Source organism: Molossus molossus, unplaced genomic scaffold (assembly GCF_014108415.1).
Source record: "Molossus molossus isolate mMolMol1 unplaced genomic scaffold, mMolMol1.p scaffold_m16_p_11, whole genome shotgun sequence".
Taxonomy (NCBI): Eukaryota; Metazoa; Chordata; class Mammalia; order Chiroptera; family Molossidae; genus Molossus; species Molossus molossus.
The window spans coordinates 100,945,335-100,962,303 of NW_023425346.1; the positions used below are offsets into that span (position 1 = coordinate 100,945,335).

The following is a 16,969-nucleotide window of genomic DNA, read 5'->3' on the forward strand; positions in this document are numbered from 1 at the left end:
AACTTTTCAGTAAATTTAAGAAATCAAGATGTAATTCCCATTCAAAAAAAATTTTTTTTTCTTTGAAATAATCATAGATTCACAGGAAGTTGAAAAAATAGCACAGAGAGGTCCCAAACCAAGAAAATGATGTCAGAGCTACCCACAGACTTTGTCCAGGGTTCACCAGTTTTACACAACTTTTCTTAATTATTAACATAATATAACCATATTACAGAAAACTTGGGAAGTTGGAGAAAATTTATTCTTTGTTCTACTCTCCCATGTAGCCACTGCAATCACTGAGTATCTTTCAATAAATCCTTACCGTTCTTTCGCATACTTTTAGCATAAGCATCATTTATGTGCAGTATTATAACCTGACTTTTTTTAACTTTTATTTTTTTATTTTATTTTTTCTTTATTGATTTGAGAGAGAGAGGAAGTAAGAGGGAGAGAGAGAGAAACATCGATGAGAGAGAACATTGATTGGCCACCTCCTGCATGCCCCCCACTGGGGATCAGGCCCACAACCTGGGCATGTGCCCTGACCGGGAATCAAACCAGTGACCTCTTGGTGCATGGGTCGACACTCAACCACTGAGCCACACCAACTGGACAATCTAATGTTTTAAATAAACATTTTCTTTATAACCTAGTCTTTATTATTGTAAGTGGCCAGGTAACATTTCAAATGAATATGCCATGTTTTACTTAATTATTCCCCTATTACTAGGACAGTTAGATTGTTCCAGTTTTACTCTTTAATAATTTTGTAACAAGGAACTTTATTTATTTAACATTTTTCATATTTGGGATTCTTTCAGTAGGATTGACACCCAAGGGTATGAACATTTATATGACTCTTGATATAAATGCCGAAGTATTTCCAAAAGAGCTGTCTCAGATTTCTAGCCGCTAGCGTTTTACACTACTGCCAGCAGTGGATGGGATCATTTCTTTAATTGTGACTCATTTAATAATTGAAAAATGATTCCTTTTTGGTAAAATTGTAGTTTCTGATTACTTGTGTTGAAAAACTCAGAGTCTGGAGGCTTTGGCTGCAAATAAATGATAAAGATTTATTCAAGGGTTTTAGGGTTTGCAAACCAGAAACACAACTAGGCAATACCCAGCGTGCCAAAGAAGAAAGAAGAGCTGAGGCTCTTACAGTAAGAAGTACGCTCTCGGAAAGAATCAGCCCTGCATGCTTAGCCTCTGGATTGGTCAGAGATAATTCTCTAGATGACTGATGGTCTGGATACTGGATGTCAGGTGGTCTGGATACATGAACATGCTTCCTCAGTCCTTCAGGGGTAAACAGGGTTATCTGGAGGTCTGATGTATATCCAGGCATTGATGCAGGCCTGGAAAGTTCAAAAGTTTAAGTTCCCAGGCTAGTTAAAGCAAGAATAGAGTCATTTTCTCAGGCCTCAGCCTACTTGATTTTAGTAATTTAGCGGCTTGACTATGGTGACTCCATTTTATTTATTCATTTCCTCACTTGTAAGGTTGATCATTTTTCTTTGTCTGGTGATATTTTCTGTTTTGTAACTTGGCTTTGAATTCTTTGCCCAATTATCTATTTAATGTTTTACTTTATATATATATTTTTAGTTGATATTTTTTTAGTGAGTGGGGAAGGGGGAAAGAGAGAGAAACATTGATATGAGAGAGAAATATTGATCGTCTGCCTCCTGCACACCCCCACTGGGGATGGAGCCCCCAACATGGGCATGTGCCCTGACTGGGAATCGAACTAGGACCTCTCAGTCCATGGGACGACGCTCAATCCACTGAGCCACACCGGCCGGGCAGTGTTTTACTTTTTAAGTTGTAAGAGCTTCTTATCTAATCAAAAACTTAACCTTTACTCACTTAAATTTGCTGTGAATATTTTTCTCAGTCTGTAGTTTACCTGTTAATTCGGCTCATCTTTAATATACTATATATGTGGAAATACTTATCTTTAATGTACTATATATGTGGAAATACTAATTTTTCATGAAGCCAAATCTGTCTTTTTTTTCCTTCTCCAGAAATGTGATGTTACTGTATTCAACTATTCTTGTCTCCTTTTTTCCCCATGTTTGACTTTTTAAAAATTTATACTGCTGAATGGTGTAATATGCAAACGTAAAGGGAAACTTTGAATAATCTGTGTCGTGATCTCTCCTCAGGTATTTACAAAGCCTCCTATCACTGCAGATTAACTTATTAAATGTAGTCAGTTCTACTTCGAGCTCAGCTCAGACGCTTTCTCCAGCCCCTCTCCTCTTTCCTTCCACAGATCATGACCAACACGGGGAAGCCGAGGCGGAGGGGGCTGGCCAGCGTGCAGCGGGGCGGCGACGAGCCCCTGCGCCGGCCTGTCACCCCCGGCGGCCACAGGAATGGGTGCCCAGTGTAAGTCTGGGCTAAAGGAGGTGGGGATTTACTTTGTTAAGCTTCGTTTTAACTAACTGCAGTGTACGATGCATGTATATAAAATATCAAAATAAAATGTTCCTATGGAAAGCATTTATCTCTTTATTGTTTATCTCTTGGGGGTTTCTGAAGGGAGGTTGAGTCTCCCAGTTCCCACCCCCTCCAGATTTCTTCTTCCCAAAAGGTGAAGTGGTTGGATTTCAGGATCTCCAGGGCCGCTCTGGCCCTTCTCCAGGAGACGCTAAGTGTGGGCCAGTGTAACTTCCCCGGAGAGGACAGAGGAGCAGTGGCCTCCAGAAAGGACAGGTGTTTCTTCCTGCAGCCTCGTGGTAGCACGAGGCTCTGTTTTGGGGTGGAGCACCCCACTTAAGACACTAAATCAACTTGTATTGTGACTTTTTAAAGCAACTATAAGCATTTTTAGCTGCCAAGCCTTATTCATTCTTTGTAGCCTTTCTTTAACAAAACTTCAGTCTGGTTACCCAGAGCCTCTGGTCTCCCTGGCAACCCAAGGGCCTAGACAGACTCCTGTGGGCTCCGGGGGCGCCCCAGGCTGCGCAGTGCAGTGTGGCAGGAAGAAGCATCGTCTGTGGCCTGGGCAGAGAGAACGCTGGAGAGAAACGGGTGCGATCAGGGGTTAAAGAGAGCAGGCAGAAAACCTGTATCTATTCATCCATCACACCATGGCCACAAAATAGGCCAAGAGAATATGCTGCCTTTTACTTAGAAATCCGCTACAGCTGCACCGTTTGGTTGTTTGCAGTTTTACTCCATAGTCATCTGTAATGAACAACCAGGCATCGGAGACACGACAACAAACAAAACAGAACATGCCTGCTCTCGGGGAGCCCCGGCACCGATCTTGCCAAGTTCTATTGCCCACCTGCCACGGACCAGTGCCCTGAGATCTCTTTGATTGTATTTCAAAACCAGTCACCACGTGCTTCATATTTCAAGGTTTTTATTTTCAATTAGTAATATGCAAATGATTATCATGCCTTTTTCTCTTAAACCTGCCAGTAATTTTCAGCCTACTGAAAAATTGAAAGAATGTTACAATGAAGAGCTTCCAACTGTTAACCTTTGCCACCTTTGCATGCTCAGCTCTCTCTTGCTCTTTCTTTTTTATTTATTTTTTTATTTTTTTTCTTTACTGATTTTAGATAGAGAGGGAGAGACAAGGAGAGAGAGATAGAAACATCGATGAGAGAGAACACTGATTGACTGCCTCCTGCATGCCCCCCACTGGGGATTGGGCCCACAACCTGGACATGTGCCCTGACCGGGAATCAAACCGGCGACCTCCTGGTACACGGGTCAATGCTCATCCACTGAGCCACATCAGCCGGGCTCACTCTCGCTCTTTCTAAGTGCATAATATACATGTATACATTTTTTTGCTGAACTGTTTGAAAAAAGGTTGAGACTTTCAGCACCCATCTCCTAAAAATAAAAACATCCTGTACTTAACCACATTATCACACACAAGAAAGGTAGCATTGATTTAATGATATCATATAGTCTATCAAGATTTCCTACTTGTCCACAAAATGTGATTTGTCTTGTTTTTTAAAATATGTTTTTACTGATTTTAGAGAGGGGAAAGGGGAGAGAGAGAGAAACACTGATGTGAGAGCAAAACATTGATTGGCTGCCTCCTGCACACCCCCCACTGGGGATCGAGCCCACAACCTGGGCATGTGCCCTGACTGGGAATCGAACCCGGACCTCTCAGTCCATGGGACAATGCTCAATCCACTGAGCCACACCAACTGGGCCACAAAATATCATTTGTATCTGAGAGGTTCAGTGGAAGGGAGGTTTTGATCCAGAATATAGCCAAGTGTCAACTATGAGTAAATCTAGCTTATAAACATAATATCTTTCCCCCACCCCATGTAATATCTTTTTGAGTGTAAGAAGTAACAGAAACTAATAAAATTCATCTTGTTTAACATGGGAAAGAAAACACCAAATCGTCATTTTTTTTAAATTGCTTTAAAATTATTAACACCCTGACTTCACAAGCAAGAATGACCTCAGGGCATTTAATCAGAGAGAAGCATGAAGGGAGTCTAATATAAGATCCAACCACTGGGCACCGTTAATTCTTGAGTCAGATGGTCTGCCTTGTAGAGAAAGAAGACCTTTTTCCAGGCCTGGGGAGCATGTGTGGCCGTCCCAGTGGGCGGACGAGGTCCCTGCAAGGAATGAGAAACCTCATTTTCCCAAAACAGTGGGCTTTCCCACTATAACAAAGCAACTGCCCATAGCCAGCTCCCTCCATGTGTATCACTCTGCCAGGTCGATTGCTTGGGGAGCAAAAATAAATGAGCCTTGGCCAGTATGGTTCACTGGTTGGGCGTTGTCCTGTGCCCCGGAAGGTTGCCCATTGGGCTCCAGGTCAGGGCACCTGCCCAGGCTGCAGGCTCGATCCCTGGTAGGGGTGTGCAGGAGGCAGCTGTTCGATGTTCCACTGTTAACATCCAAGTTTCTCTCTCTCCCTCTCTTTTCCTCTCTCTCTAAAAATCAATTAAAAATCTTTTTTAAAAGCCCTTTAAAATTATTTTAAATAATGAGATGGACTCCTGCCCTCAGCATCCCACAGAGCAAGCGCCCAGAAGGGCAGAGGGTCTGCGTGATTCGGTCAGGAGATGGTGGAGGGCGGGGGCGGCGGGAAGACACTCAGGAACTTCAGGTTCTTGTCGGTAATCTGACTGTAGGGTTTTATCCTGAGAAGAACTGGAATTTTGCAGATATATAAATGAGGGTATTTATTGCCACATTATTTATAAAATGAAAAATAGTCTAAATGCCCAAAGTAGGCGGCTGATTACATAAATTATATATTCACAGAAAAGAGTTTTGAAAATGATATTTAGAAGACTATTTAACGCATGGGAAGAGCCCGAAACCTATATAATCGTATTAACCAATGTCACCCCAATAAATTTCATTTTAAAAAGTAAACAGCCCTGGCCAGTTTGGCTCAGCAGTTAGAGCATCGGCCCAGGTTCGATTTTGGCCAAGGGCACGAACCTCAGTTGCAGTTTGTCCCCAGCCCTGGTTGGGGTCGTGCGGAAGGCAGCCACTCGATGTGTCCCTTTCACATCGATGTTTCTCTCTGTCTCTGTCTCTTCCCCTCTCTCTCCCTCCTACTCTATCTGAACAAAAATGGAAAAATGTCCTCAGGTGAGGATAAAAAAAATTTTTTTTAAGTAAATAAACAAAAAGATGATGTGGATCTAGCCTACTGGCCACTTACAGTGACCCCAAGTTTTCTGTGTGTTTTTTTAGTATATATTTGCATTTTTAAAAAGATACCAAATGGTAATCGTGGCTATGTCTAGGTATTGGGAGGGCAGGACATTCTGTAGATTCTATATATTTTCCTAATTTTTCATGATAAACACCAGTTTTATACATAATCAAGAAAAGAAAGGTTGAAAATAAAAACAAATACAGTGGTCCCTGTACAATGTGGGGACCCTCCCTCCCTCACCCCAGCATCCGACACATGCCCCCCCCCCACCCCCCACTCTGCCTATTTTCTTCTGGTCCAAGCGCCCTCCTAGCCCCCCCTCTCCTCCCGTCCTGTCCAAACCGCTCTCATCCACGCCTCTTTTCTCCAGCGTCAGCCTCCTGGGGTCTCCCCGCCCCCCTCGCTCAGCCCGGCATCCTGTCCCTTCACAGCCCCACGTGGGCTGGCGGGACCTCAGCAGACCATGGGGCCTTCCTGCTCTGACCCCGGAGGACACTCCCCCGGAAGCTCTCTCACCTGCACCCCTGCCACCCCATGGGCTGGTCCCTGCTCTCACCCCTCTCCTCCTAAATGCTGTTTCATGGGCCCCGTTCAAGGCCACAACACCCCAGTTCAGTGTCCTAGCTGAACACCGCTGTCCTCTGAGCCCCTGCCTCGGGACAGTGTTAGTCCCCCAGGCGCCCGAGCCAGCACCCATCCCGGGACGCGGAGCCCTCTCCTTCCCTGGTGCTCTCCGGGCTCCGGCCCGTCTCTGCCCCCAGCCGCTCCCTGCGCAGGCCCAGAAGAGCCTCCTGAGGGTCCTCCCTGCCACGGCCCACCCTCCACATCCACGGACAGAATGATCTAGCCCATCGTCGTGGAGTGTCCTTTCTGTGATTAACCCTGGCCTACAGGGTCCCTCTCAATCCACCCCTCCCCAGCCTCGACCCTGGAAGCTCCCAGGACACCTTGTACCCTGCAGTCAAAGTCTTTAGGGTGCTGAGATATTTCTGTAACAGTGCAGCGCAAATCATTTCTTTGCCTCTTCACCTTGCTCATGGTAGTACCTCTGCCAGGAAGCACCCCCTCTTTTGGCACCAGGCGAGCCCCAAGTCAAAGTTCAGGACTGGCTGAGTCACACACACCCACACACTCAGCCTCCACCCACCCACCCACACACACAGCATTTCCTGCCCCCTCAGGGCGGTTTATTATCTGCTTGTCTTTGCTGCTGAAACTGATGTTCAAGAGCAACCTTTCTCAGGGCCCCAGGACAGGTGGGCGTATGCTTGCTACATGTGCCCCACCCCAGCCCTTGCTGGAGCAGGTGGCTAGTGTCTCCTTGCTGAGGGCTGCCATGCACACAGGCTGGCCCAGGAGCACCCTGCCTGCCCCCATCTCTCACCCTGGCCCGGGTCTGATGCACTGAGTCGCCCCACACATGTCAGATGAACGAGTCTCTGCCAGCCGCCTCCCCCACCCAGGTGCTGGCCAGGCCAGGCTGCACCATCCAGGCAGAGTCCTGTGTCTGCCTAATCCTGTTGTCGTGCCCTGACGTGACATGTCAGGTCTTTTCCGACTGGATCCACCCCTTTGCTAATCGGCTTCATCCTCGGAAGAAAAACCAGAAGATTGGTGCCTTATGTTGGTTGAAATGTCATGCCTCGTGTCACCAGACGCCAAAAGATAGACTTGTGTCAGAAAGAGTCTAAGCCACGTATCGCCAGATGTATAAGGGCTGACACAAGCGAGGTAAGGATACTTCCTAGGTTCTGCCAATACCTTTTGAAAAGTTTAATATCAGCTAATACCAGGTTAACAAAAGAATTTCAGGTACCTCCACTCTCCCTGTTCGCTTGTGATGGTACAAGGTAGTGAGCAGCCCATCTCTGGGCTCTCTGCGCTGATTGCTGTTTTTCACTTTTTCCTGCAGGTGGGAAGACCATCCGGTTTCTCCCCAGACATCCCAACGTGCCGGAGACGGCTGCCATCGGTCCCCGCGGAACACCCACCGTCCAGGCTGCGAGGGGGGCGAGCCCCGTGCTTCGGAACCTGGCGTCTCGACATCATGTGAGAAGCCTGGCAGCGTGCAGGGGCAGCTCAGGGCTGCTGATTCCTAACACGCGTTTTTCAGATGCCAGAAAAAATATATATGCGTTGCATCAGAAACCTAGGACGTATTTTCTTTAATTTTCAAGAGGAAATTAAAAGGATATGAATAAGCCAGATAAGACTCTAATTTTCATTCAAATAGGAAAAACAACAGAGGAGCATGTCAGATTCCAGTAAGAGAAACATCTGAGAAATTTTATCATCTGCTCACAATTGGATCCAAAGGCTTCCAAGCCCGGGTTCGGAGCCTCGAGCCACTCAGTCTCAGAACACGAGGAAGTCAGGCTGTTTGGGGTTCGGGGAGGGTCCCCTCCCCTGACAGTTCTAGAGGTTCTGCCAACTTTGATCATCTGTCATTTTACACATACACACGAATTAGCTGTAAACACGAATACCCCTTCACCAAAAGGTAGTTGGCTCAGTTTATCCAAAGGTTTCTGCTGCGGGGTAGAGGTTTTGGATGGTCTGACGATTTTTGCCAATTTGACCTGATGCCATTGAGTTAAAATTGGTTTCAAGTTCCGTAGCCTGGACCTTCAGAAAGTTGCATTTAGAGTAACTTATGTATCAGGAGCACCCTAGGTTTACCAACATGACCGCCAGGGTGGCCCTGTGTTTTGCATCAGTTGTAAGACTGATCCTGTCCTTTGGAAAACTTTCTCCTGCTGTTACCTGCCAGGTGGCAGCCCTGGAGGTTGTCGTGGGCAGGGGGGCTAAGTGGCAGCTAACGTTGTTGCTGGCGATGTTGACATTATTGTTATTTTCAAGAAAAATGTATATTAGCCCTGACGAAGTGACAGCCCTGGCAGATTCTGCCTCCTCGGGTGAAGGCAGCGGGCAGCCCCGGGGGACTCAGCCTTGGCCGTCCCCAGCAGTCCCCAGCGTCTCTCCCGGGGAGGCAGCAGCTGCTCACCAGCCCCTCCAGGTGGGTGACCTGGAGCCAGAGCAGCTGTGCTCCCTGAGGCGTGTGCACCTTTGTGTGCACCTGTTAGCCCCCTGCGTCCCATCCTCCGCCTGCTCCTATTTTCTCAGGACACCCCTCTGCCCATCACCTCCTCTCCTGCCTCAGCAGACTCCAGAACACTGGTCCCTGTCTGCCCTCCGCCTGCCAGAGACTGGGCACATCAGCGGGTGTTCACCTGCCTTGCCAGGCTGCTCTGGGCCTCAGGCCAGCTCCTTCAGTTCCCCTTGAAAATCCTCACGTACGAACGTTCCCGGGGAAGCCAAGCCTTGGGCAAACGGCTCTCCCCAGGTCCCTCAGTGAGCATCCATTCGGTTCGTGTGGGTTCTGTTTCCTTCTATCCTCTCAGGCTTGCCCAGCATGGCCACCCCAGGGTGGGCCCACGTCAGCTCCCGGCTGGTCTGGCCGCGCCATCGCTTCCTCACGCCACCCAGCCTCTACTCGAGGAGGGGTGCCAACGGCCTGTGGCATCCCGTGCCTGGGGTGCTGCGCCGACGCTGGCTCTGAGCTCGGCCGGGCTCAGCCCACACGTGCGGTGCCGATGGGCAAGCAGAGGAGGCGGCCGGCGGCAGGCTGGGCGCTGTCCCCGTCCCCACTGTCCCCGTCTTCCTGTCCCTCCCCCCTGCCGGGAGCCTGACCCAACGTCCTCCTGACCCTCCGTCAGTGCAGTCCTGCTTCTCCTGCCCTTTCTTCCCCGTCGGTGCTGCCTTGTCCCCCCGCACCCTGCCTCACCCTGCCTCACCCAGCCACAGGTCCCTCCACACGACTTGCCACTGAGTCTGCCTCCTGGCCTTGACCCGGGACCCAGGGGGAACCCACAGCACGACCCACACGTGGTTGCTCAGGAACCCTGCACACCTGTGCGGCAGTCAGCACTCAGGTGGAGCCCCGGACGAACCTGTGGGCCCCTCCAACTGCTGCATCAGCTGAACGCGAGGCCAGAAAGTACATTCTTTTCTTTCTTTTTTTTTTCCTTTATTGATTTCAGAGAGAGGAAGAGGAAGATAGAAACATTGATGAGAGAGAACATTGATTGGCCGCCTCCTGCATGCCCCCCACTGGGGAACAGGCCACAACCTGGGCGTGTGCCCTGACCCGGAATCGAACTGGTGACCTCCTGGTTCATGGGTTGATGCTCAACCACTGAGCCTACCGGTGGACAGAATGTACATTCTTCCCTGGCCGGTTTGTCTTCTCAGTGGTAGGAGCGTCGACCCACGGACCAATGAGTCACAGGTTCGATTCTGATCAAGGGCATGAACCTCGGTTGCGATTCGTCCCCAGCCCTGGTTGGGGTCACGCAGGAGGCAGCCACTTGTGTCCCTCTCACATTGATGTTTCTCTCTCTCTCTTCCCCTCTCTCCCTCCCACTTTATCTGAACAAAAATGGGAAAATGTCCTCAGGCGAGGATAAAAATTTTTTAAAAAGTACATTCTTTTTAAGCAAAGGATCAGCCCCGCAAAGCCGGAAAGAAACTGTCCTCGGGGAGGAAAAGCCAAGCATGTAGCTTGAGGAAAGTTACCCTCATTTCCCTGAAGACGAGACCGTCCTGGGTGTCAGCGTCGCACGCCTGTCGGTGGACCCTGCAGTGTAACTGCCAGCCGTCTGAAATGGAGTAACAGATAGGAAAACAGGGCTTCCGCTCAGGAAGCCGGGGGCACACAGAGGCTGCCCTCTCCCCACGGCTCCGGGCTCTGGGTGACAGGCTGCGGTGAGGGCGGCACCCGGCGCAGAGAAGGGTGATTGAACCACAACCACAGAGGGTCTCGGGAGAGCTCAGCCCAGTTCCTCCTCTCCTACGGAAGGGGGAGGGGAGGGGGGCGTGGAGGGGGGACTTCCCCACCCATCTCCCAGCCCCCACTGCCTGGGAAAGCCCTGATCCTGGACAACAGCCCACCCCTGGACACCATCTGTAACGCCGTGAACTGGAAAGGCATTTCCCGCGTGCGGCCCAGCACTGGCCTGTGGCTCCCCTCGGTGACTGTCACACACCTGGGCTTGGTCACCTGGGCCTTCTAAGGCCGCTGAGCAGGGAGCACAGACCAGCCGGCCCTTGTCATTGAAGAATGGATCAGAGCCCTGGTCGGTTTGGCTCAGCGGTTAGAGCGTCGGCCTGCGGTCCAGAGAGACGCGGGTTCAGTTCCCGCTAAGGGCATGTACCTCGGTTGCAGTTTGTCCCTGGCCCTGGTTGGTCGTGTGGGTGGCAGCCACTCGATGTGTCCCTTTCAGGTCGATGTTTCTCTCTCTCTCTCTCTCTTCCTCTCTCTCCCTCCCACTCTATCTGAATCAAAAAAATGAAGGGTGTCCTCGGGTGAGGATAAAAAATAAAAAAAGAATGGATCAGAGACTCTGGAACTCAGTTCCAGAGCCGGTTCTCGGTGGAGACCGCCCAGTAGGTAAAGCCGCCCAGTAGGTAAAGCCGCCCATTGGGTTTCGCCTGGAAGTCAGAGCTGTGCCCCTTGCTGCAGCTAGAAAGACTTGATACTGACGATAAAGCACAGGCCACGGAGCTACTGGAGAGATTTTTTTAAAGAGTTGAAAGGCACACGGAAGCAGCGGATCCAGACTTGTCACCGTGGTGCCCTGACTGAGATACGGACCCTTCAGCTGTGGGACAAGGGGACAGAGTCCCGGTCCCCAGGCCGCAGGCCCCGAGGAGAGCGGCTTGGCAGTGTCCTGCCGGCATTCTCGTCACTCCCCTGGGAAGGTCGACAGGATGGCCTGGCGGCCTGGTCCTGGGCCAAGGGCTGCAGCTGGGAACGGGGCAGTTCCTGCCCCTGGGAGTGGGCTGAGGGATTCAGGCCTGCGGGCACCTGGGGCAGCTCAGAGGAAAGAAAACCCCACCTCTGGGCTTGCTGGATTTAGCAAATGAAAACATAGGACACCAAGTGGAATTTGAATTTCAAAAAAACAAACAATTGTTCAGTGTCTCCGTGCTGCTGTGTGGAATTCATGTGCTGTTGGCTTTTCCCTGAGAGGCAGAGGGGAACCTGGGGGGCCCCGGGGCTGACGGCCTGTGCCTCCCTGTGCTGCCTGTGTCCTGGCAGAGCCCCTAGGTTGTGTGTACATCAGGGGTTGCCTAGCAAGTTCCCAGGCTGCAAGTAGACGAGTCCTGGTGCACAGCCGCCAGGGACCTGTCAGGGGCTTGCCTGGCCTGGCGGGGCAGCTTCTGTTGGCTGTGCAGCCCGGCCCAGGAAAGAGCATCCTTGAAGCGATTCCAGAACAGAAGTCCACTGAGCTCTCTCCTTCTCCCAGCCTCCAGGGACGCCAAGCCCGGAGAGTGGCTGCCGGGAAGACATCGGGGAGAGCTTCGCCTGCCCCCCTCGGCGGCCCCCAGCCAGCCGAGGGAGGGGCCCTGGGCCCTGGGCAGTGGAGAAACCGCCGGGTAGGGAAGGGAGGTGTCCCGAGAAGGCGCTCTGAGGTCCGGTGTCTGACGATAGAAGGCAGGAGCATTTCTCTGGGGCCTGAAGCAAGGTGCCGAGACACCCCGGGGAACGCAGCAGCCACCACGCCCGACGACCTCAGAGCGGAGGGGACCTGTCACCTGAGAATTCTCAGCTGCCACACCAGGAGAGGAAACTCGTAAACGTGCCCAAGGGACTCACTCTAAGAACTGTTAGGTGAACACGTTGGGGGTGGTGTGAGTCAGGGTAACTTGAGGGCAGTGTCCAGTCTCAGCAGTTAGTGTGGAGAAGGCGGGATGGAGGGGAGAAAGACGGAGGACCAAGTCAGAAAAATGGCGTGGCTCAGATGTCAGCTTCCGAAAACAAACCGAAGCCCCCAGGCAGGGGGAAATGGTATTTTCTCCTCCTCTGCAGCAGACGGGCACAGACTGGCCCTGGTGGCGCACTCGGGGTCTGTAGAGTCTAGTGGGGCCTTCCCGGTGACCCCACAGGCCCCTTCGCCCAGGTCTGAGGTGACCTTGGGGAGAGGAGCCGCAGGCCGGCCACCCCTGAGCGCTCAGCTGCCCCTTCCTCCTGGCCACGCGAGCCGGGAGGCTGAGTATCGGAGGCGGAGAAGCCAGCCCCCCGCAGTAAGACACGGGGCTGGCCCCACGCGGAACGCGGTGGTGCCTCGGGGTACCTGAACTGGGATGCTGTGCCCTGGAGACTGGCCAGGCCTCTGCGCCCACGTTTTTATAGGCAGGTCCCCCATCAGGCGCCCACAGGGAGCCCCGGTGAGCAGGCCCACACCTCAGCCCTGGCCGTGCCCCCTCAGCCACTGAGCAGCTTCTTCGGCCTTGGGAGCTGGGGACGGCCTCGGGAGGGCAGCGTCCCAGGGCCCAGGTCTGCAGCCACCGTCCCCTGCGGACGGCCCCTCACCGTGTGGGTGCGCAGAGCATCCAGCCTGCTGGCCCGCCCCCCTTCCGCAGGTCCCGCCGATGGGCACCCCACAGAAACGGGAGTTCTAGAAACGGGAGTTCTAGAGGCCAAGGGAACTACTGGCGTGTCCACACCATGGGAATAGGCAGAGGCCTAGCAGAATGCCCCCCCCCCCCCCGTGGAGAAAGTCGGAGGGAGGGGGAGGGGAGGACGCACAACTGGGAGGAGCTGAGCATGAAGGACCTGGGACCTGGACTGCAGGGGTCATCAGTCCTGGATAGGTAGGGCAGAGGGTGCAAAAGATGACAGGGTAAGCCAGGTAGGGGGCCCGGGGGGCCCGGCATCTGGCCTCCTCCAACACCGGCTGGCTGGGGACCTGGGCACCCACCTCCCCTACCTGGGCCTCCTCCCCGCTGAGCGGCTGAGGGTGAGCTCTAGGGCGGGAAAGGCCTGAGACCCAGCTGGCCAGGTCTCCGGCTCAGGGCACCCCCTGAAGTGGGTCTCACAGTGAGAGGCCTCAGCAAGTGGGCTGGAGCCCAGGCTGGGCCCCGTCGCCCTGGCCTCCTGGCTCCCAGGGCCCACGGCTCAGCCGGGCCAGACCTGCCTTCTGGTGCCAGAGTCGGTTCGTTTGCTTTCCCATAAATGCTGAATTCATTTCTGAGGCTTTTCACTGGGAACAGTCCTCTCTCCCCAGAAATAACTGTCTTTCAGAGTAGACAGGGCCCCCAAAGGCCCTTTTCATAGACACACTCCCCCTTGTTATACACAGCGGAGTTACCCAGCTGGCCCGCCAAACTTCTGATGGGCACAAATGCCGCCTTGGGTGCCCCTCCTTAATGTCAATCACTTGAATTCAACTCTCATTGCGGGGTGGGGGAGGGGCATCTGTTTGGAAAAGAGGAGGATGGAAAGGGAGAATTATCTTGCTGTCCCTCCCTCCCCTCCCCCACAGGCCATCACCCCTGCCTGGAGTAGTCTTTCCCCACCCCCAACCTCCCCTCCACTGGGCTGCCCCAGGTATCAGCTCAGTATTCCTTCCTCCCGTCTGACCCCAAAATCTAGTCACTCAGCCACATTCCGGGCCACAGAGCCCGCTGTGTGGTCATGTAGCCCGTGACGGGCTCCCACGTCCTCAAGGACAGCTACGTGTAGGGTGTGCCCCGTCTTCCCTCGCCTGGCCCGGCACAGGCTCTTAACATAGCTGTGGATGAATCAGGAGGAGGAGGGGGACAGGGGCTCTCTGCACGGCTCGGCTCGGCTCGAGTGGGGGATGTCTGTCCCTGAGCGTCCCACCCCTCTGTCTGTCCTTAGGGGGCAGCCCCGCCCAAAGAGGGGTTGGCTGGGTGATGCTGCCTGGCTGCTCAGAGCTGCAGGTAAATTGGAGGATCACTGTCCGCCCTGAGCCCTGACTCTGGCGCGGAGTAAACATGTCTGCGGCCCGGACCCCAGGGGCCTCGCTCTGGCCTGGCTGTGGGGCCGCCCTCACGGAAGCCAGGAGTGAGGGCAGACCCCACCGTCCCACTGCCTCCCCCTCTCCCTGGGGCCAAGTTTTCCTTTATTTTATTTTTCTATCTTGCTTCTTAGGCTTCTTACCACTGAGTAGCTGGGGAACAATACTGTGTGTTAACCAGGCTTTAAAAATACGGTTCTTTGCCTGGCCGGTGTGGCTCAGTGGTTAGGCGTCAACCCGTGCACCAAGAGGTCGCCGGTTCGATTCCCAGTCAGGGTACATGCGCAGGTTGTGGGCCTAATCCCCAGTTGTGGGCCTAATCCCCAGTTGGGGGCATGTAGGAGGCGGCCAATCGATGTTTCTCTCTCCCTCCCACCCCCTCCTCTCTAAAATCAATAAAGGAAAAAAGTTTTTTAAAAATACAGGGTTTTTTTTGCCCTGGCCGGTGTGGCTCAGCGGTAAGAGCGTTGCCCACAGACCAAAGAGTCCCGGGTTTGATTCCGGTCAAGGGCACGTACCTCGGCTGAGGTTCATCCCTGCCCCAGTTAGAGTTGTGCAGGAGGCAACCAATCAATGGGTCGCTCACATCAATGTTTCACTCTCTCTCCCTCCCTCCAGCTCTATCTGAAGATTAATGTAAAAATATCCTCGGGTGAGGATTAAAAAATAATAATAAAATAAAAATACCTTTTTAGAAAAAGGGTATTTATCCTGAGAAGAGCCAAAGTGTTCTCCTGTGAAACCTGTCCGTCCAGACCACGAGGGCTGACCTACACCCTGGAGTGTGCAGGGGTTGGCTACCAGTTGTCCCCTCTGGGAAGGCAGTGGACCCTACGTCCCGGATGGCACATGGCCTTGCCCGACGCCCGCCGGCCCTCCTGCTGTCTACTGGGGTCCTGCTCAGTGAGGCCCTGGCATGTGGCTTGGAGCCCAGCTGGACAGGAGGGCATTTGCCTAGACGTTTCCTCCAGGTGGCCGAGCACAGGCGAGGGATGGGCTCCTCAGGTCCTGTCCTTGGCTGGGATCAGAATCAAACGTTGTCAGAGGTCCTGTCCTGCCGTGGACAGGAAGTGGCTCGTCTGCAAGTATTTCAGCTTTTTAATCCTCACCAAGGATATTTTTCTATTTATCTTCAGATAGAGTGGGAGGGAGGGAGGATGAGAGAGAGAGATATGTCGATGTGAGAAGGACACATGGACTGGTTGCCTCCTGCATGACCCTGACCAGGGCCTGGGACTAACTGCAACTCAGGTACGTGCCCTTGACCAGAACTGAACCTGCAACTCACTGGTCTGCGGGCCGATGCTCTAACCACTGAGCAAACTGGGCAGGGCAACTACTTTGGTTTTTAAAAAATGAGGCTGGAGGAGATTTATGCATGTGCTGTTCCCCTCACGTTTGTCCCAAAAGGCCGTGTGGCAGCTCACGAGGGCACATGCTCAGTGCGTCCCGCCAAGAGGAACGCAAGCGAGGCCAGAGAGAGTAGGCTGCAGGGCTGCGCGTGTGCACGGACACCTACCGTGTGAACCCCTTGAGGGTTTCCTAATTCGTGGTGTTCTCTCCCCAGCCCCGCCCCTCACCCCTTTCTGGGTCTTGTTGCAGCCCCAAGGAAATCCCCACAGCCATAAGGAAGCCTGATGAGCCGAGTCTGCTTAGGGGACCCCTGAACACCGCAATGTAGGGGTGGCTCCTAAGCAGTGAAGGGTCACAGGATCCTCTGCCCCTGGAAGGGTGGGTGTGTCATGACTCAGCTGCTTTTCAAACACGAGGAGGGATCGGGCCTCTCCGGGAGATTGCCCTTCCTTCCAGTCAGTGTTCCTGTTGATTAGCACACAGTCACCTTTCTTTCGGGGCCCCTCCCAGTTTACACAAATATTGAAATTTGCATTTTGTTCTAGTGTTCCCGAGGCTTGGTGTGGCTAAGTCACAGGCGATGTTGTCCTGAACTTCCTTTCCATGTGCTTGTCCTGCTCTGCCCTCGTCTCCTGCCAGCCGTTGCCATTTCCCGGCTGCCAGACTGCTGAGCGCCCCACTCTGAGGGGAGGCTGACCCCACCAACAGCCTCCTGCCCGCGTGCCGCGGTATCCTTCGCAGAGGGCCCTGCCACCACCACCCCCCGCAGAGTCGAAGGACAGTGGCCGGCGTCCTCAGTCAGCGCTGCCCCTGCAGCAGCCTAAGGGTGGTTGGGAGACCACGGGGAGCAGGCTCGGCCACGCCGCGGGGTGGCTCCACGCTGCTCTGCTGAAGGCCACGTTCTCCGATGCTAGTGGGAGAAGCCAGCGGAGGGAGCCCATCTGGGGGTGCTCTTTCCCCAGCAACACTGCCCCGCCAAACAAAGGTCGTGTTCCAGGGCCACGAGGAGGCTGGCTCTTAAGTTATATTAGTCAAGGTTCTCCAGAGAAACAGAACCAACAGGATATGTGTGTGTAGAGAGAGAGAGAAATTTCTTTTAAGGAATTGGCTCACATGATTGTAG

General features: G+C 53.0%; 1 protein-coding gene across 4 annotated transcripts in view; it reads left to right on the top strand.

Annotated features, from left to right (window-relative positions):
• Positions 1 to 7,816, top strand: part of ARMC9 (armadillo repeat containing 9) — a 125,598-nt gene extending 117,782 nt beyond the window's left edge. For 2 of the 4 annotated variants that reach the window (XM_036254646.1, XM_036254647.1), the window contains 2 exons: positions 2,270 to 2,385; positions 7,581 to 7,816. In XM_036254646.1, the coding sequence (XP_036110539.1) occupies positions 2,270 to 2,385; positions 7,581 to 7,767 (303 nt within the window). In that variant the 3' untranslated portion in view covers positions 7,768 to 7,816. Of the gene's footprint in view, positions 1 to 2,269; positions 2,497 to 7,580 lie in introns of those variants that run through there. The other 2 variants (XM_036254650.1, XM_036254649.1) reach the window with 2 other exon arrangements.
• The last annotated feature ends 9,153 nt before the right edge of the window (positions 7,817 to 16,969 follow it).